This window comes from Pogona vitticeps, chromosome 4, assembly GCF_051106095.1.
Source record: "Pogona vitticeps strain Pit_001003342236 chromosome 4, PviZW2.1, whole genome shotgun sequence".
Classification (NCBI taxonomy): Eukaryota; Metazoa; Chordata; class Lepidosauria; order Squamata; family Agamidae; genus Pogona; species Pogona vitticeps.
The window spans coordinates 201,430,360-201,456,773 of record NC_135786.1 but is presented as its reverse complement, the minus strand read 5'-3'; the positions used below and the strand labels follow the sequence as shown (position 1 = coordinate 201,456,773).

Sequence of the window (26,414 nt, the reverse complement as noted above, 5' to 3'; positions counted from 1 at the left end):
TCACCACTGAGAATTGTTCATTTTTGAGAAATGGGGGAGGGCTTTTTCTGCCATAGCACCCGAAATGTAGAACGGCCTCCTCAGTTGGTGCCAACATTGGTATCATTGCCGCATCACATAAAGACACATTTATTAGCACCTTTGAGGACTGAGGATCAAGGTTTTACTGCAATGGTTTTAATGTTTTAATTTTGTCTTTTAAATAGCTTGATTTTAAACAGTTCTAATTATCTTATGCTTTAAAACTGTTTTATATAGCTCTGCAATTTGCTCTCAAATTCTATGATATCGGGTAGGCTATGCATGATTTGAATGAATGAATGCATGAATGTTGCTTGTGAAAATTAAAGGCTTTTCCAATTATTTTAAAGACACTGGTCAAAAGCTGAATAGCATCCATGCTGTCACCCTTGTTTCTATAACCTACATTACAGGGCTCAGACCAATGCTTTGTTAGCTGAGCAAATAATATAGCATATACTGAAAGTCTGAGAAATAATCTTTTATCTGCTTCTTGCACTTTCAAAAGCTATGAGTGTGAATGCTTGTGCATTTAAATAAGCACACAATGTACCTATTCTCCCCAAACGCCCAAAATAGATATGCATTTTCCTAGCAGCACAGAATTTGTAAAGAGCCATAATTACCTGATGCTTTCAGGATTTATGCCATTCTATGCAATCTTTCATTTTCTACAACTTAAAGCTATTACCTCATGAATGAAAAAAAAAAAAAGAAATAATGTCCGAGAATTGGCCATAATCTCAGATTTCCACAAAACAAGAGATCAACTAACTGCCATTCTGAAAACCATATGTGAGAAAATAATTCTGTATACATTCATTCTGCTGGGCTTTTATGCTGAGTATATTTTTGCACATAAGCTTCACTGAATTAAATTATATTTATTCTGCATATTAATATTTAGGACTGAACTGTCAATCTGCTAAACTAGTCATGCCCTACTATTACCTGGTCTGAGAGAAGAAAAAATATTCTGAAGATATATGTCTTCAAAATATGCTCAGTCACCTATTTCAGCATTGCAAATGTATTAAAATGTCAAGGAAGGAATTTAAATCAACTTTAAGCCTGTCATTTTTCCAAGATATATTTTAAAAAGGTATTACTAAACATTCCTGTCATATTCACAACTTCTCATGTTACTTGCTAACTAGAGGCTCAGTTTTACTGTCATTATAAGTCTGACCTCAGCGCCTGAAATTTTCATTTTGTCCAGAAATGTAAACAAAGCAAATGTGAAGAGTCAAGATTTATTAGACATCTTCTTTCAACAGGTCAGCATGCGTCAAAGAACATTCTGTACTCATAATACAAGTTGTATGAAACCTCCAGGATAGGCAACTGCCTTCCTCTCTGCTTCATTACTATCTTATCACAATCAAGCTATCCTATTTTTATTGAAAGCTCTAATGAGGAAAGGTCCATGCCTAAGGTACTGCTGTCTTTGGTAACCATATTTATTTATTTATTTATTGCATTTGTATGCCGCCCATCTAGACATGGTCTACTCTGGGCGGCTCACAACATACATACATATTGTTAACAATCATTTCATTAGAGATCTGTATCTCCGATATTCACACAACCTTCCTTTCTGAAGTTTAGCATTTAAGATCCTAGTAGCAGTTTTGATGTTTCTCTCTGTGTGTGAGTGACCTTTCAAACAGGAAAACTCTTCTTTTATGTAACCAAACCTTTAAGAAAAAAAAATCTATAAGAAACATACGTAGCAAAAGAGCCCAGCCTGAATTAACAGTCCTTCCAGAATGCAGTCAAGCTCAGTTTGCTGAAAGGCAGCTCTATCCATCTTCCTCCCATTACATTTTCAAGTCTGCCTTCTTGGACTCTATTTCTTATTATTTTTACTTATTATTTTTACTCTTGGTCAGTTAGGGCTCAGGAAGACCTGCAGGGCTTCAAATACCATTGCACCCTAATAATTCTGTATAAAAATACAGTTTTGCTTTATATTTTCAGTTGGCTATATACCTCAGGATTATTTGTGGTAGAAAGTCAGGAAGCCTGATGCATATTTGAGTTGTCAAATCTTAAAGTTTCAAAGAAACTATTCTTGTGGCCTCTTCTGCTTTGGAGCAGACATAAAATCCCAGGATCAATTTGAGTTATGACTTGATTTAATTTTTTGGCTTCTTCCTTTCTTGAAAAGTGCACTGCTATAATCTTGAATACATATTTTCCACAACACGGAGTTTTCACAACTTCCAGTCCAATTTCATCTCCAACAGTCCTCTATTAATTGACACTTCCAGTGTCCAAAATGTACACTTTCAGAAAGAGAGGTAACAGTTTGACTTTATCTACACAAAGTTGGACAACAGCTAGGGCTGCCATTTTAAATGGATCAGCACCACTTAGAAAACTAATGAACACAATCCTGGAAAACAGGGCTAACCAGGTCTGTTATTTCTTATCTCAATATGAGATGAATTAAAGACTGAAATATTGTTTAGCATATTGTCACAATTAGAGTAGGCCCACTGAATCCATACGTTTGAGACAAAAGGTCTATTCTAGATGCAATTTACTATGCTGAGCAACAGGATTGCAGCTCGTATGTACTTCTGAAGACATAAGCCTAATTTGAGTACTGCAATTTTTTCAGATGACATCTGAAAAAATCCTGAGTACTGGAGGAGACAGAGTAACTTAAATAATCTACAGATAAGGTTCAGTCTGAGAACTTTTTAAAAAAAGTTAAAATATTGTCCAAAACATGAACTAAAACTTGTAATTCTTATTCCTTAATGAGACCTTAAGGGGTTCAAGAGAAAATTGGACTACCATCTGTCAGACTTGCTTTGATTTGGACTCCTTCATTGAGCATGACATGAGCATGACTCAGTAGCCTTATAGGTCCCTTGCAACCCCATTATTCTATAATTCTATGATTCTATCATCATAAGGCTTTTTGTAAGAAACAAAACAGATTGAAGAAGAATAATTTAAAAAACAAAATTTTAAAAGTCTGACTTTTTTTTAATGATCAAGTTTTATTCAATCGTTGCAGTCCTGCTTATAGGAAATATCCGTGGGAAGGAATCCACCATTCTCCTTTTGTCAGAGCAGACAGTATTTGCATAACAAAAAATCTTTTCTAATTCCAGTTATGAAATCCCAAATGACAATTAAGCCCCTTTTGTTTCTATATGGCACCTACTGGCTTTTATCTCCTTATTCAGTATTAGATGTCCTCCTCTTTTTTTCTTTTAAAAATCTAATACATATTTATCATCTGTGTTCTCCTCTACCTCCTTCTCCTGCCACATGTATAGAATTAAACACAGAAAAATAAGTTATTATAGTTGCATTAGAGAGTGTGTGTATTTATTAGTACTACTACTATTATTGTTGGAGTAGTAAGTGGACTGGAGGAATCCCAAGCCGGAATTAAGATTGCCGGAAGAAATATCAACAACCTCCGATATGCAAATGACACCACTCTGATGGCAGAAAGTGAGGAGGAATTAAAGAACCTTGTAATGAGGGTGAAAGAAGAGAGTGCAAAAAATGGTCTGAAACTCAACATCAAAAAAACTAAGATCATGGCCACTGGTCCCATCACCTCCTGGCAAATAGAAGGGGAAGATATGGAGGCAGTGACAGATTTTATTTTCCTGGGCTCCATGATCACTGCAGATGGAGACAGCAGCCACGAAATTAAAAGATGCCTGCTTCTTGGGAGGAAAGCGATGACAAATCTTGACAGCATGTTAAAAAGCAGAGGCATCACCTTGCCAACAAAAGTCCGAATAGTCAAAGCTATGGTTTTTCCTGTCGTGATGTATGGAAGTGAGAGCTGGACCATAAAGAAAGCAGACCGCCGAAGAATTGATGCCTTTGAATTGTGGTGCTGGAGGAGACTCTTGAGAATCCCCTGGACTGCAAGGAGAACAAACCTATCAATTCTAAAGGAAATCAACCCTGAGTGCTCACTGGAAGGACAGATCCTGAAGCTGAGGCTCCAGTACTTTGGCCATCTAATGAGAAGAAAAGACTCCCTGGAAAAGCCCTGATGTTGGGAAAGTGTGATGGCAAGAGGAGAAGGGGACGACCAAGGATAAGATGGCTGGACAGTATCTGCGAAGCAACCAACATGAATTTGACACAACTCCGGGAGGCAGTAGAAGATAGGAGGGCCTGGCGTGCTCTGGTCCATGGGGTCACGAAGAGTCGGACACGACTAAACGACTAAACGACGACGAGTAAGTGCATATACTTACACACACACACACACATTTAATACTGGAACAATAATTGTAGCCAGCATCTAATTGCTAGCAGCAAACCAATTGAAACCCATTTGTATACATGCGTATTTACCATTCTGCAGATATCAATGACTGAAATCCTGTTGCACACTCATGCCAACAGTGTAAATTCAGAAACTGCCATAGACTTTATATCTATTACACATTGAGTCATACAACTTAGAATGCAACAGATAAAGTCTATGTAGATTTATTAACTTACAGCAAGTTGCCTCTAAAAACTATATTTGGATAATTATGCAAAATTTAAGCCAATTTGTCTACTATGTGCCGAAATGTTCTTTGTCTTCACATAACAACTTACACCTTCATAAGCATGCCAGGTATTATGCCCATGGACTGCACAATTCACAATCAGTCTCATGATCTTTGTCACAACCATTGCACAGAATGCATTTGAAAGTGTTTGGTAAATAGCATTTCTACCATGCTGTGAGTTTCAAACTCAGTTCTGCAACTTCACACTGCGCACTGGGAGCTACACAACAGAATTTCAGCCTCTAGTTGAGATTAGCAATTGAATTTAAGTTCTGTCAAAGCAAACATGAAGCACTTACAGACATCTGCCTTTTAAAGGACTATAACAACTTTAAGGCAAACGCAGCTGGAATATGCAATTTCTAACTAGATTATGCAGTAATAGGACAATTAAAAGTGTACTTTTTCCTCCTTTGCCTTATACAGAGAGCAATTCTTTCTGACAAACTCTATAGCTCTTTATAAAAGGGAATGTTTTGATTATCACATCAGATTTTTTCCAAGTGTTGTTTCTGGATTTACTCAGTGGGAAAATGTGGTCAACTGGGGAAATTTTATGCCCTGTGGGATTTTGGTTAAGCTGTAACATAAATCTCCTGTCTTATGTTGTTTGTTTCCCATGACAAAGCTAGGATTTTGGAAATAATGAGACTTAGCCATTTTTCTCTAAAGGGGAAATTCACAGGGAGTTCACCATGAAATTGATTTAGCAGCATGGGATTCAAAACGACAATCCTTTTTGGTTTCTTGTACACATTTCTCATACAGAGTTCAACAAATAGCACTCCTAAAACCAGTTAGGCCTCCGATCAAGAGTGTGTGACTGAATGCTTTTTTTACACCAGCTCTGGAACTGCCCCTAACCTTATTTTATTAGAAATGTGTTCACCAAATTTAATGGGACTTCTTTCCAGTGGGTAAGCATACTTAGCCAGGCAGATGAATTCTATGCTAGTTTGCTCAAAATTACAGTATGTCCCAATGAATTCAATGCACTTTTTCAATGAGGAAGGGGATTCCTTTCTTCCTTACGTAATCCATGTACTTCACAACTCTCATTTCCTGTTGCTAAAAAGCTTCTGATAAAGTAAAGGTAGGGAACATATGGCCCTTCAGATGTTGTTGGACTGAAACACACATCTGCCCTAATCAGCACACCTAGTGATGAGGGATGATGAGAGCTCAAGTCCAAAAGTATCTGTAAGGCGATATAATCTCTATCCCTGCAATTTACTACAAAGTCAAGGTTCAACTAAAAGTTTTCTTTTCATTTTCGTTATAAAAACTTCAATAAAAAGACTAGCACATGTTATTCATCACAAGAATTTTATGGAAAATGTATATGTTTTGTTTCTGTAATAAGTCATTCTAATGCTCATTTTATGTACTTGATACGTCTAGTGCCAGGTCCAAACATTTAGAGAACTAACCAGCAAGCACTGGCCTAGAAGTAGTATATATTTTTGATAATTTTGAGATAATACAATTTGTGACACTATGTGATCGCAAGAATTTCATTTATTTTGAAATTCTGTGGAATTTCTTATTTTCTTATTAAGTAAAAGAAGACAAGATGACAGTACTCTGTTGGCAAGAGCACATCAGAAAGAAGTTTAAAATCTGCTACACAACATCAAGAATCCAATACACATTGCAAATATCTGCTGGCTACTGTACAGCATCAGAGTTTCAGAAGAAGATCAGTCTATGCTTTATAGACTACAGCAAAGCCTTTGAATGTGTAGATTATGATAAACTATGGGTTGTTCTGAAAGAAATGGGTGTTCCTCAGGACTTGATTGTCCTGATGTATAACTTGTATTGTGGACAAGAAGCTATTGTTAGGACAGTACATGGAGAAACAGGATGATTTCCTACAGGCAAAGGGTGCATTTCACCCCTTTATCTGTTCAATCTGTATGCAGAACTTATCATATGGAAAGATTCAGATGAAGAAGTGAAAATTGGTGGAAGAACCATCAATAATTTAAGATATCAGGTGACACCATGTTACTGGCAGAAAGCACCAATGACTTGAAATGATTTTTAGGGAAAGTGAAAGAAGAAATTGTCAAAGCAGGACTACATCTGAACAAGACAAAAATCATGACTACTGAAGAAATACAGAACTTTGTATCAGAACACTGATAATGAAGAAATTGAAATAGAGATTTTGTATTCCTTAGTTCAATCATCAATCTTAATGGAGACTGCAGCCACGAAACCAGAAGAAAACTAAGACGAAGAAGGCCAGCAACGAAGGAACTAGAAAAGATCCTCAAGTACACATAAGTGTCACTGGAGGCCAAGATCAAGATTATCCACAGTCTTGTATTTCTGATCACCATGCACAGCTGTGAAAGCTGGACAGTTAAGAAAATAATTGTTTGAAATGTGGTGCTGGAGGAGAGCTTTGTGGATACCCTGGATTGCCAGAGAAATGAACAAGTAAGTTCTAGATCAAATCATCCCTGAACTATCTCTGGAGACAAAATGTTGAATGTAGAGGCTGTCCTACTTTGTTCCAAATAGTGTAGTCCTAGATCGTGCTGGAATTTTTAGCATGTATACATTACTGAAAGAGCGACGTCTACATTGGCTTCGGCATGTTGTGACAATGGCTGATGGTCAGATTCCAAAAGATATCCTGTATGGAGAATTAGTGCAGGAAAATCACCCCAGACGGAGACCACAGCTGCAATACAAGGATGTCTGCAAGCGGGATCTGAATGCCTTGAAAATGTACCTCAACAGATGGGAAGCCCTAATATCTGACCGTTCAGCCTGGAGGCAGGCGGTGCATCAAAGCCTCTCCCAATTGTCCAGCAGAATGAGGCAAAGAGGCAGTCCCGAAAGCAGCAAAATCAGGGAGCTGGACAGGGAACAGATTGTATTTGTCTTCAGTGTGGAAGGGATTGTCTCAAATTGGCCTCCTCAGCCACACTAGACACTGTTCCAAGTCCTCCATACAGAGCACATTACCATAATCTTAGGAGACTGAGGGACACCTAAAACCTACTTTGAGCACATCATGGAAAGGCAAGGTTTTCTGGAAAAAAAGCAATAATTCTGGGAATCATTATTGGAAAGATAGAAGGCAGCAGGGAAAGACGAAGACCAAATATGAGATGGACTGACTCCCTAAAGGAGGGAGGAAAATTTGGAGATCACTCATCTATAGGGTCACCATAAGTCGGAGAGGACTCGACAGTGCATAACAGCAATAACAACTTATGCAAATTAAAATAATAAGCATCCCGATGCCTAACCCCCTTCTGTTTACTTCCCTGTCTTGTATAAATCATCTATAGAAAATACAAAGGAAGAAAGTATGTTTGCTTTGGAAGTGCTGGGTTTTTTCCTCAGAAATCAGATATGGTCCAAAAAATACTAACAATGACAAACACTCTGTGAAAACAACTGAAATAGTCCCACAATATACAACAAGTTACAGTATCTATAATATAGTCATTCTTTAGGATACACAACAGTGGCATGGAAATGGCACTGGAAATGACAATATTGTTCAACACGATCATAAATTCAATGTTGTTGTTGTTTAGTCGTTTAGTCGTGTCCGACTCTTCGTGACCCCATGGACCAGAGCACGCCAGGCCTTCCTGTCTTCCACTGCCTCCCGGAGGTCAATGTATAACCCTTATTCAATGTATAACCCTGCAAATACTTGATTGCTTTGGCAGCCATTCTAGGCCAAGTTGTTTCTTCCTTCTGAGACCTGCTACATCCCACAGATTCAGCAACAGAATGGTAATTACTTGTATATATCTTCTTAGTGGCTTTTTTCCATTTCAGTATATTTCAGACATACTGCAACTAACCTAACTTGTCAGCAGATGGGACACAAATACTCCCCTCGAAAGAAAGAAACGTTATTCTGTAGTCATGAGTTTTGTATTCTTAATATTCAACTGCAGACCTGCTTTGGACAGAATGCATACAATCATCTTAAGGGAATGGTAAGATCTTGGAGAGAATTTATCAACATAGGTTATCCTGGTCCAAGATAAACTTTGCACGATAGGAAATTTCTACATGATAAAGATGATTTATGGACATTCTGTACTTTAAGCTTTCCCTTGCTTAAGACAGTATACAAGGACAAATCCTAACCACATCTAGAAATTATGGACCACTGTTTGTGGGGCAAGAGCCAAAAGTAACAAGGCACAGATTTTAATATACACATGTTAACTGGAAACAGTAATGTTGTGTCATATTTTGCTGCCTGAGTGGATGATGATTAGTATTTTATCCCTTCTGATTTTGTAAAATACCAACATTAAAGTCTTGCAGTGGACCCAAATGCTGGCTAAATAGTAGTTATGGAATCTTTAGAGCCATACAACTAAAGCTTGATTTATATTGTTAGTTAAAACTCATCCAATGAAATGATACCTATAACAAAAACAGCATCACACTTATGTATGCTGAATTATGAAGTATTTCTGGAAATGTTAATCAGTTAGCAAAACAAGGAAGAGAAAATATAAACTGGGAAAAGGCTGTGTGGTTCAGAATTATACAAATGCAGGAGTAGGGTGATACCTTTACTGAATCATTAAAAAAATCACAAATTGAAAGCTTTCATAGGTAAAACCTCACTTCTTCAGGTTGTGCATCCTCCCTTCATTGAGGGTGCATAAAATGCAGGTCAGAGTCTCAAAAATTAATGTCAGATGTCTGTGCTGAGTCTGCATGTATGAGGTGAGTTAAAGTTAGCTGTGCCACTTATAGAAAACTGACTTGGCTAGAGCTGTCACTTGGAAACCTTCTTCAAAAGTGAAATTTAGTTTTTAAAAAACTTAAATAACATGCAGTTAATGTGGCCTTCTTTGCTGATTTGACGGCTTCATTTTTTTTGGCTCTCATGCTGTAGATGGAAAAATAACCTCCAGCTGCCAAAGCCAGAAAAAATTCATATTGATTAGATTCTTTCCAAAGGGATAGGATTATGAAGTGTTGCAAGGTAACTGTGTGAAATCCCAGAAGGTACCCATGCTACCAAACCTTCATTTACACAGGTGCATTTCTTAGGCCATACATATCCTGGATCATCTTGGAAAAGCTACAAAAATGCAGGTAACTAATCAAATAGAGAGGTATGAAAATTGAAAATAGTTCCAAGCTGTGACATAAAGCTTATAAGTTCCAGGCAGTGACATTAAACTTATATTGTAACAATAGGTGCACTGTTAGTGTGATGGGGGTAATGTGTGAAATTAACTTCAGCAATCCTGTTCCACTCCCAGATCAGGTCAAATAGCAAACAGCAGAGAAAGAACAATAATAACCTACGTTAAGAGGGAAAAAATTGCAACTGCCAAAGTCTGTACAGTATTAACCCCAGTTCTCCTGAAGCTCTTCCTTCTGGATTTGTCTAATTGTAGTAATTGATGGGAGGCACTGAGATTTAATATGAGTGAAGACAACATCCTCACATAACCACAAAAATCACTGTTTCTCAAAACTGAAGATAGCAGTGCTGGCCCCTTTGTGTCAAGAATCTGGGTTACTCAAATTAATTACTAACAAATAGCAGTACAAGCCATAAAAAGGGAGCTGGGAAATGACAATTTAATTTGGGGACAGTTCAATTTTATGATGCACAAAATTGATTTCAAAGGTTTAAAAAATGATACGTATTTAGGAATATAATTGATGATTTATTCTTTACCTGGCACACCTGGCACAAATGTTTAATGTGACCTTAGCTTGCAGTTCAGCTGTATGAGTGCTTCGAGTTTGATTAAATTTGCTCCCAGAAGAAATGACAGTGGTTACCCCTTCCATTCTTAAATCGTCAAGATCCTCTGCAAGTGAAAAAAGCAGGTGCACCACTCAGCAAATATTTGCAATGAATCACAACGTCTTCATGTTAGAACCATTAAGAACATTCCCCCCCCCCAATTTTTTGGAGAAAAGGGGGAAAAAAGGAACCTATTACCAACCATTTGTAAACTATTCATTGAAATATTACAAATCTTTGTTTAGAAATATGGTTAGGTAGTTGCACCCAAAGATAATACAGTACTTGGATATTTTTCCAGTGCTAGGATGGAATTTTTTATCTAAATTCCAGCCCACATGGATTATTTCTTACATGGATGTTTATTAAGATAATTTTAGCCTTTTTCACATCCCAAAGATTTACTCATCTGTACATTATTCAATCCATAAAGAAAATGCATTAGTGCCCTCAAGTGGCAACTACGTAATGTTGGAAATAATGCTTCTATATCAAAGTACCAGCCTGCAATATTATTAATATACAAGATTTAGTTCTAACAGATCTTATTATAAGAAGAATGGGGGGAAAAGCCAATGGAAGTAAATGGGCAGCAAACATTTGCTCAATTTCCATAGCACATACATGTCTGTTGCAACTTAGCTCCCTCTTTATCTTTTTTTTGTCCATATGTTGCTTTCTCCAAAAATCAAATTGAAGGGGCCCCAAAAGCTTGTCATTGAGTCAGCTTTCATCAGTGAGGAGCAATCACTGAACAGTGGCAATCAGGGCTGACAGAAATTGGACCACAAAGCCATGCTCTTATCCTTTTTAATTCTTCTTTTAAGTGATACAGGCCCTTCTAAAGGCAGCATGTAAGTGACTTTAATGTCCATTCTGACTGCAAGGCAACTCTTCCTCCCTTCCATTTGCTGCCAACTCTTTTCTTTAGAGCCAGGAAGTTCCAATTCCAAAGCAAGCAATGTCAGTAGGGCATTAGTAGTCTCATTTGCCCAGCTAGATTTAACATGTAAAGATGCAGGCATCTAGTCTTGCCTATCTCCCTCATCACTCTAATTACATGGGAAGTAATGCATCTAAAGAAGCATTCTTGTTCATATACAGACTTTCCATAAGAACAAGGATGGGATTTTTCAGAAATCTTGCTCACAAAAACAGCCTCCATGTGTACAAGAACTTCTCTTCTTTAGATGTGTTGTTCTTCATGTAAGGAAATTAATGACAAGAAGGTAAGGTTTGGAATATTCCTCTTCATCTATCAAATTCAGCTGGGTTTTGAAAGCATTTTCATAAGCATTTTGAAAAAGGACTGAACACCACCTGCATCTCTGTTGATTTCCAGTATCAGGAAAAATGTATCTTTGAAGAGATTATGTGGTAGTTGATTGTGTTCTCAACATGAGACACAGAGACTTTATATTTTGACATATATATCACCTGCTGCAAAGAAAAGGAGAACATCATAAGACTGAACCATCTCCAATCAACAAGTTTCTATGTTTATCATCCTCTGGAAATATTTTAGAAGAGGAATCCTCCTGAAAAGCAGATAATTTCTAATAAACAGCATTTTGTTTATAGGCAAGCAGAGCAATGGGAAAGAAGAATCCATCTCTCAGGAAACTATAGGGATATAAAGGTAGCCAACCCCCGTCCCCACAGTGAGTGTTAAGTACATTTCACTATCTCAGGACATTTTCTCACCAATATCAGATGCAATATCAATTATTTCACTAGAACCATACTATAAAGGAGCCAGATTACTGGGAATTCAAGTTAAGCCAATAATATCACAGACATTTGTCTTCAAATCATATCATTGCAGAATTATGGAAAATGTGTTCTTTTTGTTTGCAATAGTTGGTCCCAAAAGCTGCCTTCATAAGCATTTTGAAAAAGGACTTACTTTGGAAAGGTAAACATATGAGAACCAAGAAAAGCCAAAAGTCCCATTAGACTAACTGAAAACTGTTTCCAGTTCTGCAATAAAGTCTGCTTTATTGCAGCAATCCTCAAAGTGCTAAACTGGCACAGGCCCTGCACGTTTCAATCAAGCTTCTGCTTCAGAAAGACTTTTCAGAAGTGGCAGTAGATTATTTCGTGTGATTTATAGCTGGCAGATCCTAGCGTTCATTGTGAAATCAGAGAAGCCTCTGCAATATGCTGAAGTTGGGGGAAAATGAGGATGTTTTTCTCCCACTATTTGTGTGAGAAAAAAATAGCTTTTGTTGCCATCCTGCATAGAGAGAACACCTTCTGGACTGCAAACCATCTGAGCAAGCACTATCTTACCTCTGGGCTCTGCATTCTGCCCAGTAGCACCTGCTGATACTTAATAAATCAAAATGCTAACATTTCTGTAGATGTTTAAAGCAGCTTGCTTCTGTCAGCCACAGTAAACAGGCTAACCCTGTATCAGGAAGGACAAAATTGAAAGGTAAGGTTAATGGATAAATGATGCAGGAATAAAAAGGCAGCCAAAAATCCCCAACTTTAAACAGGTTCTAAGACTCTACCTGGGGACTTGCAGGCAAAATGGGCTTGCAGGAGGGACTTTAAAAGAATGGACAGGAAGTTACTTTAGATGTAGGGAAACAACTGGCAGAAGACATATGCAAGAGAAAGAAATCAAGGTTGCCAAGAGAAGAGAGTGGAAGAATTAAAGAGATTTTTACAGATAAAAGGGTCCTTACATTCCTTGTGAAGACAGAAGCTTTTAACGATGCTTAATTTTCTTATTATTTATTATTATTTTATTTGTTATATTTATACACCAACTTTAGTTCAATAAGCTCAAGGCAGTGTACATCTTTGTAAGGTAGGCTGGGATGAGGTAGAGTTACTGGGCCAATGTCATCTCGTGTATTTCATGGCTGAGGTATAATCTGAACTCAAGTATCCCTAGGCAAACACTGTATTCACTACACACCACTGTGTAGAGAAATATACTATTCTACTTTTTGTGCAAATTTGGAAGAAAAAATGAATTACCATCTACACAGCCTGGCTTTTGATTCACAACACTCCTGTTCCTGTAAGACGTGCCAGTATCAGAAATGCTGGAAAGGTTTTTCTAGCACTGGTAAAATCCGGAACTTCATTAGATAAATTTGACTACATTATGGAAATACAGTAGGACCCCCTTAAGCACAGGATCAGCACCACTGATTCACTTACCCATTGTCTGAAAATATTAAAAGAAAAAAGTCCAGAAAAAAAGTGAATTAATCTTTTTTAATTACCCAGCAGTTCCATTGCATCATCTTCATTGTCAATATCTTCTTCTGTTACTGAAGGAGCTGTGCTTTGTACAGAATCAAATGAATCTTGAGAAAGCATAGCTGCTAGTAATTTCTTATGTTGTTGTTGCTGGTGCTTCAGTCCTTTTGTCTTTGGTTCCATCTTCAAACTAAAAAAGAAAGAATTGCCTTCTTGATTTGTCAGTCTCTCCATAAATGAACTGTAGCAAGCTCCGTGTCCTCAAAAGGGGAAATACACCTGCAAATTTCATCTAATTCAACAAAAAAAGAAAGGTACAGGCAGTTTTTCAAGAACTCAGATTTAAAAGCTGGATGCATTAAATCTGTCTGAAATTTGGCAAGCTCTGTTCACTCTTTAGAGGTTACTAAGCCTGAAAACTTTTTTCAGTTCTGTCAAAATTTAAGAACGATGGAGAGTTACAAATTTCTGTTTTCCAAAGTAAGGTTCTGATTCAGACTCAGTTAAGCATGTGGTTAAGCAAATCTTCCAATTCAGCTTCTGAAGTGTCAAACCAGAATCTGAACTAAATTTGATCTCTGATAAGCATCCTAATTCAAGCCACTACATTCAAACATGAGGTAGTGAGGGCTCAGCACATCCAGAATTCTGCAAACTGTATTCTTGAATGGTTAATTCACTTGCATTTAGCAAACATTCCCAACCAACCATCAAATTGCCTTTAAATATTTATTACTGCACTGTTAAATCTTACAACATTCTCCAACAAACTTAACATTTAAAATCACCTGGAAAATATTTAGAAATTAGCTGTCCCTATATATAATTTAATGCAAGATTATTTTGAAGTGGCCAAGTCACTGACTCATTCAAATATAAACAATTAAACTCAATCCAGTCACAGCTTAATCAGAGAGTATTCGATGTTGGAGTCACGAACACATGGTAATTAATTAATAATTTAATAATTAATTAAATGAAATTCATTCTGTAAAAAGATACATTACTCTTAATAGGACATCCTTAACCTGTTGTTATACAGGGACATCGAAGTATCACTAAATATCTAGCCAATCTGAACTTTAGCCACTGCAGAGGATTTGAAAGAGTAAGGCTAACATCAGCTCAAGTGAAAAGCCTGTTTTCTCCTCAAATGCTACCCGGCTGCAGCAAGGAAAGTAGACCATCAGCTTAGCTGAGAGATCAACAATGAGCTCCTCTCCTTGAACTGTTAATGCCTTCTTTTCAGTCTAGCCGCTCTTTATAAGAATTTTATAAAAACTGAACCTGAATTTTTGGGCTATTATCCCTTCCTTTCTGCCAATACCTTCTTCTTTTCTGTCATGTCTTGTAAGACTGTACGCACAACATAAGGGACAAGTCTTGTTGACATTTATAAGCCACTCTGGAAGCCCCTTCCCTTTTTTGGCTAAAGAGTTGAGTACAATTCCTTCAAATGGACAAATTGTAGAGTAGACAAACTGCTGTGTTGGTTGCAAAGAATTAAATATAAAATATGTGATGTGAAATCTTTTATGCCAGTATCCTATCACTGGTCCCAATTAAGAATAGTGCTCCAGTCACGTACAGCCTCTTCCCATAAGCAGCTGTTCACAGGTAGTTTTCCAAAATCTAAACAGTCCTTGGGAAATAGCTTTACATTAGAGGAAGAGCACTTAGTTTATGTGCAGAAGGGTGCAGGTCCAACCTCTGGTGTCAGCAAGTCAGGATAAGAAAGATTCTTGATTGAAACAATACTGGACTAGTACGGGATCTGATCCAGCGATAAGCAGTTTTCTTAAACATGTGCAGAGGATTTCATTAAAGCAAAGTTATGGGGCACTGGATGGTGGAAGGACAAGATTTGGTAGTCAGGTGCTTACTTCCAGGGCAAACAGTGCTTTGGTTTCACTGATGAAATGCCAATTTCTAAGAGCAATGCTAGCTAATCCTAAAGGTCAATCGTGGTCCACCAAGTGGATAGAAGGACTACTTCTATATCTGAGTAACTTGCCTCTAGTTTAAGATGTTGCCCTATACCTGCCTTTGATTGCTCTGAGATTTGGTCTGCTCCAAATCTCAACTACAATTTGATTTTGACTGCTTCTGACCTTCTGTTCTTTCCTTGCTGTTCTGAAATCTGACCCCTTGTCTATTTGGACTGGTAGCCACATATTCCTGCACCAAATTTTGAAAGTTGGTGCCTAGATTCTGACTCCACTGAAGCTTGACATCAGAAGAGTCTTATCCTTGTTCTTTTATTCTTATTCTTACTGGAAGTCAGATTTTGGGTGAATATCAGGAAATGAATTCTTAACTTTTTCAGGAAATGAATTCTTATCCTTATTCTTACTGGAAATCAGATTTTGGGTGAATATCAGGAAATGAATTCTTAACTTTTAGAGCATTATGGCAATGGAACCAATTACCTTGAGAGGTAGTGAGTGCTCCTACACTGGAGGCATTCAAGAAAAACTCAGACAGCCACCTGGCAGATTTCCTTTGATTTGTATTCCTGCATTGAGCAGGGTGTTGGGCTCGATGGCCTGATAGGTCCCTTCCAACTTCATTATTCTATGATTCTATGATTCTTTGCTTCTACCTACACAAGAACATGGGCATTTATTCCATTAAAGGCATATTAAGTGGAATGAGAGGTTTACATATATTTTCCTTATTCCACCCTTCCTCTTATGGCTGAAGCTAAATGATAACATCAGCTTCTAACATAGATCAGACAAAATGGGTGACTGTGACAGGATACCAAACAGAGAACCTCTGATATAGGTTTTGTACAAACAGCGTTAACTTTTACCTTCCTCCAGGACTGCCACTCTCTTCGCTGTCCCACTGTTCAATCTTGCTTCTTGGTACTGGGGGTTGTAGCATTTCATCTGCCAGTGGATCAGCATCATTTTCTTCACGGCCAACCCATTCTCCAACAACTCGAGGTCGCAGAAGAGGGGAATTAAAAGCTGCTGAATCCTGGAAACAGAAATGATTTAATAGCACTGATATATATCGACACAGAGGGGAAAGGTAAATGCTGCTTTATAGTAGCAATCTATAAAGTACTGGCTTCTGTGCAAACAGGCATCAGAAAAATCATTAAACACATAGCCCAGAATCTTCTCAAAGAAAACTGCACATATACTGTAAAGGCAATCGCATAAGCATTTTTCTTCAGTTTCTCACCAGCTGTCACATAGATAGGCACAAAATCATTTTCTCAACTACCAAATGGCAGGAGTGCAACAGATAGTCACTACTCAGATAAAACTGCTTATGTGATTTACCATTTATCCTACAAATTTACAAAAGGATTCTGGCCATATGTTGCCAATGCAACATGATTTCTAGTGTACAGGTCAGGCAAACTGAAGTTAGGAACTACATGAAAGAACTGACTTTCTGAATCGGATCCTAGTTTCATCTGCTCCAGAATGCAACCCTATAGCTGCTGTTAGATTGCAACACACCACATTCACCACCACTGGCTCTGCTAGCTATGACTGATGAAAGATGCTGTTCAAAAAAACAACTAGAGGGCTATATTTTGCCCATCTCTGTACTACAGTATCCTGTTCCCACAAAGGTCAGTGATATGTCCCCCCTCCTGAAAATCCACAAATCATTATTAATAGTTTTGTGACTGCCTCCAATGAGAGAATGACACAGTCTAGGGACAGGTAGTATTCTTTTCTTTTTGTTTACACAAAACAGGTTGGGGGAACTTCCCATACTACCTAAACCTCGAATAGAATAGAATAGAATAGAATAGAATAGAATAGAATAGAATAGAATAGACTGTTACAGGAGTCCAATTTAAATTTTAAAGGTAGTAGACTCTATATTCTCGAAAGCTTTCACAGCCAGGATCCGATGGTTGTTGTAGGTTTTTCAGGATGTCTGGCCATGTTCTGAACACAGAGTTCTGACTCCTGTCCTCTGAAGATGCCAGCCACAGAGACTGGTGAAACATTAGGAGGAAAAAACCTTCAGAAAATGGCCAAACTCCCCAAAAAACCTACAACAACCATCATAGTAGACTATATGTATAAAAGGGCAAATTGTTAGCTATTTCACTTTTTTTCTGATTACTGTCTTAATTGTGAAAGGTGCCATTTTTTTCAAGTACTAGAATCATTTTAGCAACCTAAAATACTATGCACAGTTACCTGGGACAGAGTCACTACTGTTATGTTTTAAGCAGAATAGCCAACAAACTCTTGAAAGAAAAGAAGCATAGATGCAGCTACAGCCACACAACGGGACTAGCTATGAAAAGGGTCCTTAGCAGAATGATGGGGTCTCTGCATGCAGACAGTCCCATATTCAATTCCAGGTTATCTCCAACCAAATTTCAAGGATGTCTAGGCAACAGGATCAGGATCTACTACTTTTGTTCCAGACCTTAAAGACCACTTCCAAACGGAGAAAGAATGATGCTCTGATCTAGTGTGTTTTCTTCCAGACATTGGAAACATTAGTGTTAGTGTAAACAAATGAATATTAAATCATAAACAATTTATTAAAACATTATTATTAAACTAGTAAGAAAATATTACAGCACTAATCAGTCCATTCAACCATGAAATTAAAAACATCATTTCAATTACTAAACAATATTTTAAATAACTAAAATAGCTAATAGCTAATTAATGACAACTTTTAATTATTACTCAAAAATCTATCAATGATATAACTATTAAAAGAATGATTTTTATAATCACTGTTGTTGACATTTTAATGAATTCAGGGTAATGAGTTATTTCCAAGTTAATAACATTACTGCTCTCACACCAAGATACTTACTATAATTTCAACATAATTTGTTTTGTCTCTGTTTAAAATGAATTTTCAAAATATCTCTGCTTCCTGGTATGTATACAATTTCCTTCTCATTTAATACATAGGTAGGCAGCCTATGGTTTTTCTGATGTTTTAGGCTACCACTCCTGTAATTTCAGTTCATAATTAGATTGATGGTTGGGGATTATGGGAGGTGTCGTTCAAAACATTTGGAGGACAGAAGTTTGCTGAAATCCTACACCAGAAGTAGTCATGTTTTAGCACAGCTTAACACTTGTATGTACAGGAGAAAAAAAACGCATCCTATAATAATTTAATTCAAATAAATATGCATTATATGTTTTGAGTGATAAAGAATTCTAGGAAACATTCCAGAACATTACTATTTGCCGGTGTTAAATCTCCACTGATAAAGTATGCATGAATTTATATGAATTTGTATTAGTTTGCTAGATATAGTTCTTACCTTATCAAGCTCATCAGAAATCGCAATGCCTACAAATATAACAAGATTATGATGCGTTTAAATGTCATTTTTTAAAAATTCAAATAATAGACTTTATAGCTACATTATGACAATCTATTCTGTTTATAAAATTGATAAGACAGTGTAGCAAGAGGAGACAATATATGTTCTTCAAACAATTGTTATAACTCAGAAGCCCCTTGGCAGTTTTGGGACTCAACTGCCAACTTTTGACAGAGGGACAGTGGTGAAACCAATAATTTCGTTTCTCAAGGTATCCTGGGAACATACAACTTGTTTCAGTGTTGCACAGCTTTCCAAGATGTCTCTGGAAAGCATGGTTCTACTCTAAACTAAAGTGTGTGGTCTCTGTGCACCTTGTTTTAATAGAAAAAGACAATTTTACAAACTCTGGGTTTCCATAGTTCCAGTATTATATAGATGACAGTGTGGTCAGAAAGGCAGAAATAAGTCCAGAAACCCACTGCATTCTCCCTTCCCTATATTGTGATTTAAAATTATGTACACAAGCTTCAAGGCTTGCATGTTTTCCCCCACTTTCACTGGTTTTTTTATGTTTCCACATAGTTGGGAGGCAGAAAACTTACATTTTTGCTTTCATTTTCAACTAGCTGTGATTGATTTTAGATGTCACAGTAACCTAGAATCCTAACTCACGATGACGTGCAAACCAGGTCATTATGTCTGAATGGAAACAAACTATGTTTAAGTCTTAATTACGGTTTTGGGAAGCAGGTCAATTACAAACCATTATTTACAATCCTTCCTTTGTTGCCCTAAATTGCAATTAATGCCTGCCACAGTTCTCTATTCTGACAATACTAACTGTAAACTGACAAGCTGAAAACTGGAAGTAGAATTTCTAGCTCCTTGCTCACACAGTGAAAAACAGATAGTGAAAGCACACAAGGCCAAGCCTATCCTAAGCTTATTTCTGTACCACTAAACTGTAGAGAAGACCACCAAAAGCATATTGTAGGGAACACACAGGGTTGCAGACAGAAGAAATAATCATTACTCTTACTTCGTCTTGTGCGTGGGAGATTTTGTTAGACTGAAAGCTATTCTTGAAATAAAAATAAACCCACTGGATTCAACACACCTGTGGCGTCCGCCCAGGTCATGAATATTAATGGGCTATCTGCATGTACCAATGAGACTGCTGGAGATGGAGCCACCAGATATAAGAGCCTCTGCAGAAAGGGGAGAGGGGGGATTTATGAATTTGGAGTTTGGGAGTGGAGAGGGAGGGTTGGCAGTTGAGGGTGGATGAAGAAGGATGTTTTGTTAAGAGTTAATGACATTGACTGTACCTTCATCACCTGTAATAATATTCTATTTGGTTCTTTTTACAATTTTAAAAAGGACCTCTATCATTAATGATAAACAATGGACCTCTATCATTAATGATAAACAATGTTGATGTAATCAACTGGTGGAAGCGACACAACATGTGGCTTGTACCCTTTGCTTGGGGAGACAGCCAGGGGACAGGTGGGAACATGACAACACCTTCTTTTCAAACCACAATAAATAAATACATGTCAGTATGGTACACATTTGTTAAAATGTCCTAGAAAGACATCTAGTTTGTTTTCTTAAAAGCTTTTCAAACTGCTAACCACTGGCCGATGTTTCAATCCATATTACTTCCTTTTATTGATTTCTGAATTGACAAAAGCATACTGTAATACAGTGTACAGTAATTAACATTTTATAACCAGATCAATACTGTATGTGAAAAAATATGAGTCATTAATGGATTTTTTTACTCTCTATTTACCAAGTACTGTACATACATATTGAATGGAATACATTTTGCTTCCAGCAGTTAATTTGTTTTTAATCCTGTATGGATTAATTGAGCAATAAAGCAACATCTTTCTTTCTCGTTGTACAGCTGGGTTTGCAGGAGCTTAAAAACAGATAACTCAGAAGTCTTAGCACCAGTTTACTGTTCACTCACTAGAGCTGAAAATGCAAAGAACAAAACAATTTCAGTCTTGAACATGTATACATACATGATTCCCCATCCTGGACAACCTCAACAGGGCTGAAAAACATTTTTTCCCCCTTAGGTTTCCTGATAGACCATAAATAAATAAGTAAAGGAAGAATGGGGCACTGAGAATTTCCATAAAACTTGAAAAAAAAATGCCCCCATCTCTAAATGGTACAAGGGGGTTCTTTAAGCATTTTTTTCTATTCCCCCCCCTTACATTATGGGAGAGCTGGAGGCTCCAGAATTACTAGAAGGTAGCAAAAATGGCCCTTGGAGGCACATATGAGCCATGGACCACATGTTTTCCACATTTGGTGTGAAATTTCATATTTGTATTTTTAAAATTGTATTATGCCAGTATTGATTTCAGCTTCCATCCTTTCTGCTTGCCATCCCTTCCTGAAAATATATTCAACACTCTATTCAAATAGTAAGTAATAGTGACAAACAGCACGGGCCTCGAACATATGCCTGCAAGATAATTATTCTTTTGTAATGCTAATTAAAGTTCTTCCCATTCTTGTGTTAATATATCTGAAACTGCAACACCCACGCATGACAAAGTGAAATAAACAGATCGAGGTTTTTACACATCTACGTTTTGCAGACACTTAAAAAAACTTTGGGGATGAGATCCTGAGGTGTACCTAAAAACAATCCCTGGAAGAATTCAATGGCAGAGAACTTTGGGTAAGAGAGAGGAAGGAAACTGATAATCCACAGAAGAGAGTACTTGAAAAAGGAATGCGAAGGCAATGTTGATATTTGTGCTGCTTAAGCATGCTGCTTTGTGAAACACAGAATGTACGTTTGTGTTAATATGAGTATGATGTTGTAGCTATGAGCAGAATGTGAGATATGCATTGTACCTCTATGGTCAATCAAGCTACTATAAAAGGCAGTGTCAGCCAGGAATCTGTTCAGTTAGTGTGAGTTAGAATTAGGTCAACGACCCTGATGATATCTAGACTAAGACAGGGCTGACAGGGTCTTATATGACATGTACCTCAGACACTCAGATTGAAATATAAATGTAACTGATAATATGTATGAGGGCCAAAGCTAAGCTTTACCGATACAACAATATTATGAAGTGCTAACTATTTGCCAGCGAATGTCTGTCACACCAAACAACTTTTGTACTGATGTAATATAGTGTGTGTATGTGTGTATAATATATATAATTATATAAATAAAAGTAGTAAAAGTTACTTGTTATATTTCAACCAAGTCAATAGTAGGTAGGCATCCTTCAGTCTCGAGAGACTATGGTAACGTGCCCTGTATGGAGGGAACAGCGTCTAGTGTGGCTGAGAAGGCCAATTCGAGAGTGACAATCTCTTCCACACTGAAGACAAATCCAATATGTCCCCTGTCCAGCTCCCTGGTTTTGCTGTTTTTGTGACTTCCTCTTTGCCTCGGCCTGCTGGACAAGGGTCTCTTCAAATTGGGAGAGACCGTGATGCAACGCCTGCCTCCAGGCTGAACGCTCAGATGTCAGAGTTTCCCATCTGTTGAGGTCTATTCCTAAGGCCTTCAGATCCCGCTTGCAGATGTCCTTGTATCACAGCTGTGGTCTCCCTCTGGGGCAATTTCCCTGCACTAATTCTCCATACAGGAGATCCTTTGGAATCCGACCATCAGCCATTCTCACCACATGCCCAAGCCAACGTAGACGTCGCTATTTCAGTAATGTATGCATGCTGAAAATTTCAGCTTGTTCTAGGACTACTCTGTTTGGAACTTTGTCCTGCCAGGTGATACCAAAAATCCGCCGGAGGCAACGCATATGGAAGGTGTTCAGCTTCCTCTCCTGCCATGCACAAAGGGTCCAGGACTCGCTGCAGTACAGGAGTGTGCTCAGGACACACCTGTATCTTAGTGTGTGCCGTCAGCTTCTTATTGTGCCATACTCTCTTTGTGAGTCTAGAGAACATAGTAGCTGCTTTGCCAATGTGTTTATCCACCTCGACATCTGGAGAGAGTGTGTCAGAGATCGTTGAGCCAAGGTACACAAAGTCATGAAAAACCTCCAATTCTTGTGTGGAGATGGTAATAGAGGGAGGTGAATCCATGCCCTGGCCCATGACTTGTGTTTTCTTCAGGCTGATTGTTAGTCCAAAGTCCTGGCAGGCCTTGCTGAAATGATTCATGAGTTGTTGGAGGTCTTCAGCAGAGTGGGCAACAATGGCTGCATTATCTGCGAAGAGGAAGTCCCGCATGCATTTCAGTTAGACTTTGGTCTTTGCTCTCAATCTAGAGAGATTAAAGAGCTTTCCGTCTGATCTAGTCCAGAGATAGACACCTTCTGTTGCAGTTCCAAAGGCGTGCTTCAGCATGACAGCAAAAAAGATCCCAAAAAGGGTTGGTGCGAGGACACAGCCCTGTTTCACTCCGCTTTGGATGTCAAAGGGATCTGATGTTGAGCCATCAAAAACTACAGTGCCTTTCATTCCATCATGGAAGGACCTGATGATGTTAAGGAGTCGAGGTGGACTTGGGAAGTATTTTAAAAAGGCCATCCCTGCTAACCAAGTCAAATGCTTTTGTAAGGTCTTTGAAGGCCACTAAGAGTGGCTGTTGTTGTTCCTTGCATTTCTCCTGCAACTGTCGGAGGGAGAATACCATGTCAGTGGTGGATCTATTAGCTCGAAATCCACACTGTGATTCTGGACAGACTCTGTCTGCAAGTACCTGGAGCCTCTTCAGGACAACATGGGCAAGTAGCTTCCCTACAACGCTAAGAAGAGAGATGCCACGGTAGTTATTGTAGTCGCCCCTGTCTCCTTTGTTCTTGTACAATGTGATTATGTTTGCATCCTTCATGTCCTGTGGTACTCCACCTTCCCTCCAGCAGAGACAAAAGACTTCATACAGTTCAGTGGTGATGATCTCCTTACAGCATTTCAGCACTTCAACAGGGATGTTGTCCCTTCCAGGTGCCTTGCCGGAGGCGAGGGAATCCAAGGCCGCTTTTATTTCTGCTAAGGTTGGTTCGCTGTCCAGCTCTTCCAAGACAGGCAGGCACTCAATGTTATTTAATGCTTCTTCGGTTACTACATTCTCTGTGGAATATAGCTCAGAGTAGTGCTGCACCCAGAGTTCCATCTGCTGTGCTCGGTCCTGGATGATCACACCTTCCACTCCCTAGTTCTGTCCCATCCTTCTGTAAGCTTTCCTATGTAAAATTGCTTTTAATTATATCGTTGTTCGTTTGTGCTGTTGTAAGCTGCCTAGGGTAATCTTAATTGATTAAATAGGCGGGATATAAAATAAATAAATAAATAAATAAATAAATAAATAAATAAATAAATAAATAAATAATTGATACCATCATACATTCCTTTGATGTTACCTGTGTCCGCTGCTATCTGTATTTGAGAGCAGAGCTGAAGCCAATAATCGTTGGAACATCTCATGGCAGCCTGTTGGACTTGGCTACAAGCAGCTCGAAGAGCTTGCAAGTTGTACTTGCTAGGACAGGCTTTGTATGCTGCTAGAGCTTTCCTCTTATCCTCGATGGCTGGCATCAAGTCCTCTGAATGGGCTTCAAACCAGTTGGCCATCTTTTTGGTCTTCTTGCCAAAGGTGGACAAGGCAGCATTATACATAGCGTTCTTGAAGTGTTCCCATCGTTCAGGTGCATTTGCATCAGCTGGGCCTGGAAGGGTTTTCTCAAGCGCTTGGGCATATTCCTCCACTTTTCTTTGATCGTGAGTCTTGCTGATGTCAATACAAGGTTTTCGTTCCTTTTTCATGTGATACAATCTCTTTGTTCGCAGTTTTACTCTACTACATACCAGGGAGTGATCAGTATCGCAATCAGCACTCTGGTAGCTGCGTGTGATCGTAATACTAGGAAGGCTAGAACGTCTAGTGAGGATCAAATCGAGCTGATGCCAATGCTCGGATCTTGGATGCCTCCAGGAAACTCTGTGTTGAAACTTCGTATTAAAGAATGTATTGCTGACACAAAGACCATAATAGCAGCAAAACTCCAGCAAGCGTTGGCCATTTTCGTTCATCTTTCCAATGCCAAAACAGCCTAGACAAGTGGGCCAAGAATTGTGATCAGCATCAACTCTAGCATTAAAGTCTCCAAGGATGAACAGTGCCTCTCTTTCAGGGACTTTTTTGATAGTAGCTGCCAGATCACCATAGAATTTGTCAATTCAATAGAATTGTCAAGAACTGTCATAGAATTGTCAAGTCAATAGTATTTATTTGAATAATACAATTGCTGGCACAAACACACAATATGGGAGAATAACATTTTACCTCTATACTATATAATAGTAGTGTTTTTATCTAAACATTTCTGGCTGCAATATGCTAAGTCTACTGATTTATAATTTAAATAAATTAATTTATTATAATCAAAACCCAACAGGGGAAGACACACAAATATAAGACAGATGTAAGGAAACCACAGTATCTGGAAAAACCCTTTAATGGTTCATACCAAGACACATATTTGAATATGGGTCCAAGGATCGAATAAAGACTGCCCTTAGCAATCAAGCAAGAAATCGAAGAGTTGAATGCATTGGAAATAGACACAAGGATGCCTGTAACACAATCAATCAATGAAACAGACGGGTAACTCTCACATGAACAGGATAGCAAAACAGTTTGTGGACTGAGTATGGTTGGTGAGCACAGAGTATAAGAGGAGGAGGTATTTGGGCAAGTGGGTTTGGATCCGAAATAAATGTTACTCTTTGAAGTGCCACAATATGTTGGCCTCCTTTTCTCTTTCCTCTCTTTTAATTTTGCCATGATGCTGCAGCTGACTAACATAGTCACTTCTCTGGATGTAAGAGGGAGAAGAAAAACTGAAAACTGGGTGGAAATAGAAATGAAAAGGAATGCACTAGAGTCAGATATGGCTAGCTGGTCAAAGAGGATCACAACACTCTAAGGTACTATTTACATTTATCCCTTTAAAGCTTTACAACCTGATATGTCAGGAGTTAAAAACCCACTCCAAATCATCTTTTTACATCCATAGCCAGCCTCAAGCTGCCCATGATGTCAGCCTTGAGAACATCCCAAATTACCTACTGCAGTTAATTATTCCACCAGGTTGAATTCAGGCTCAGAAAAGCTTCTTTTCCTCTTCAGAGGTTTATTTGACTGATCCACTTTTTGTTTCAATGAGTGAGATTTAAAAAGGCACAAGCAAGACCCAGCTCTTTGCCTGACCAATAATCCATTTGAAGCTAGAGAAAACCATTGAGCATTTATTTCTTAGTTCTTTATTTCCCAGTATTACATTACTATTCAGTTACTGACACTGGGTTCACACTGGTCATATTCTGGTTTCTGTTGGCTCTGCAGTCTTGATTTGATATACCAATGCCAGATGACATGGCCACTGATTATACTGGCATCCATTCGATACTATTCATGGAATAACTAGGGTTGTATTTCAGTTCACACTTTCCCCCCAAGCACACACCAAAAGCACAAAGCATCAGAGAATGCCCTGTCCTAACCTACAACTGTGCTGATACAATTGTAAGAAAGTTCAAATTGTGCATACTTGAATGTCAT

At 38.2% G+C, this 26,414-nt stretch overlaps 1 protein-coding gene across 13 annotated transcripts in view; it reads right to left on the bottom strand.

Annotated features, from left to right (window-relative positions):
• The window catches only part of C4H8orf34 (chromosome 4 C8orf34 homolog), a 107,743-nt gene that overhangs the window by 49,238 nt on the left and 32,091 nt on the right, over window positions 1-26,414 (bottom strand). For all 13 annotated transcript variants that reach the window (XR_012086918.2, XR_012086919.2, XR_013545437.1 and 10 more), the window contains 4 exons: window positions 18,836-18,864; window positions 16,373-16,542; window positions 13,581-13,747; window positions 10,267-10,402 (listed from right to left, as the gene is read on the bottom strand). Coding sequence is in view for 7 of the 13 variants with exons in the window: in XM_078393803.1 (XP_078249929.1) it covers window positions 10,267-10,402; window positions 13,581-13,747; window positions 16,373-16,542; window positions 18,836-18,864 (502 nt within the window). In the remaining 6 variants the exon portion in view is untranslated. The remainder of the gene's footprint in view (window positions 1-10,266; window positions 10,403-13,580; window positions 13,748-16,372; window positions 16,543-18,835; window positions 18,865-26,414) is intronic.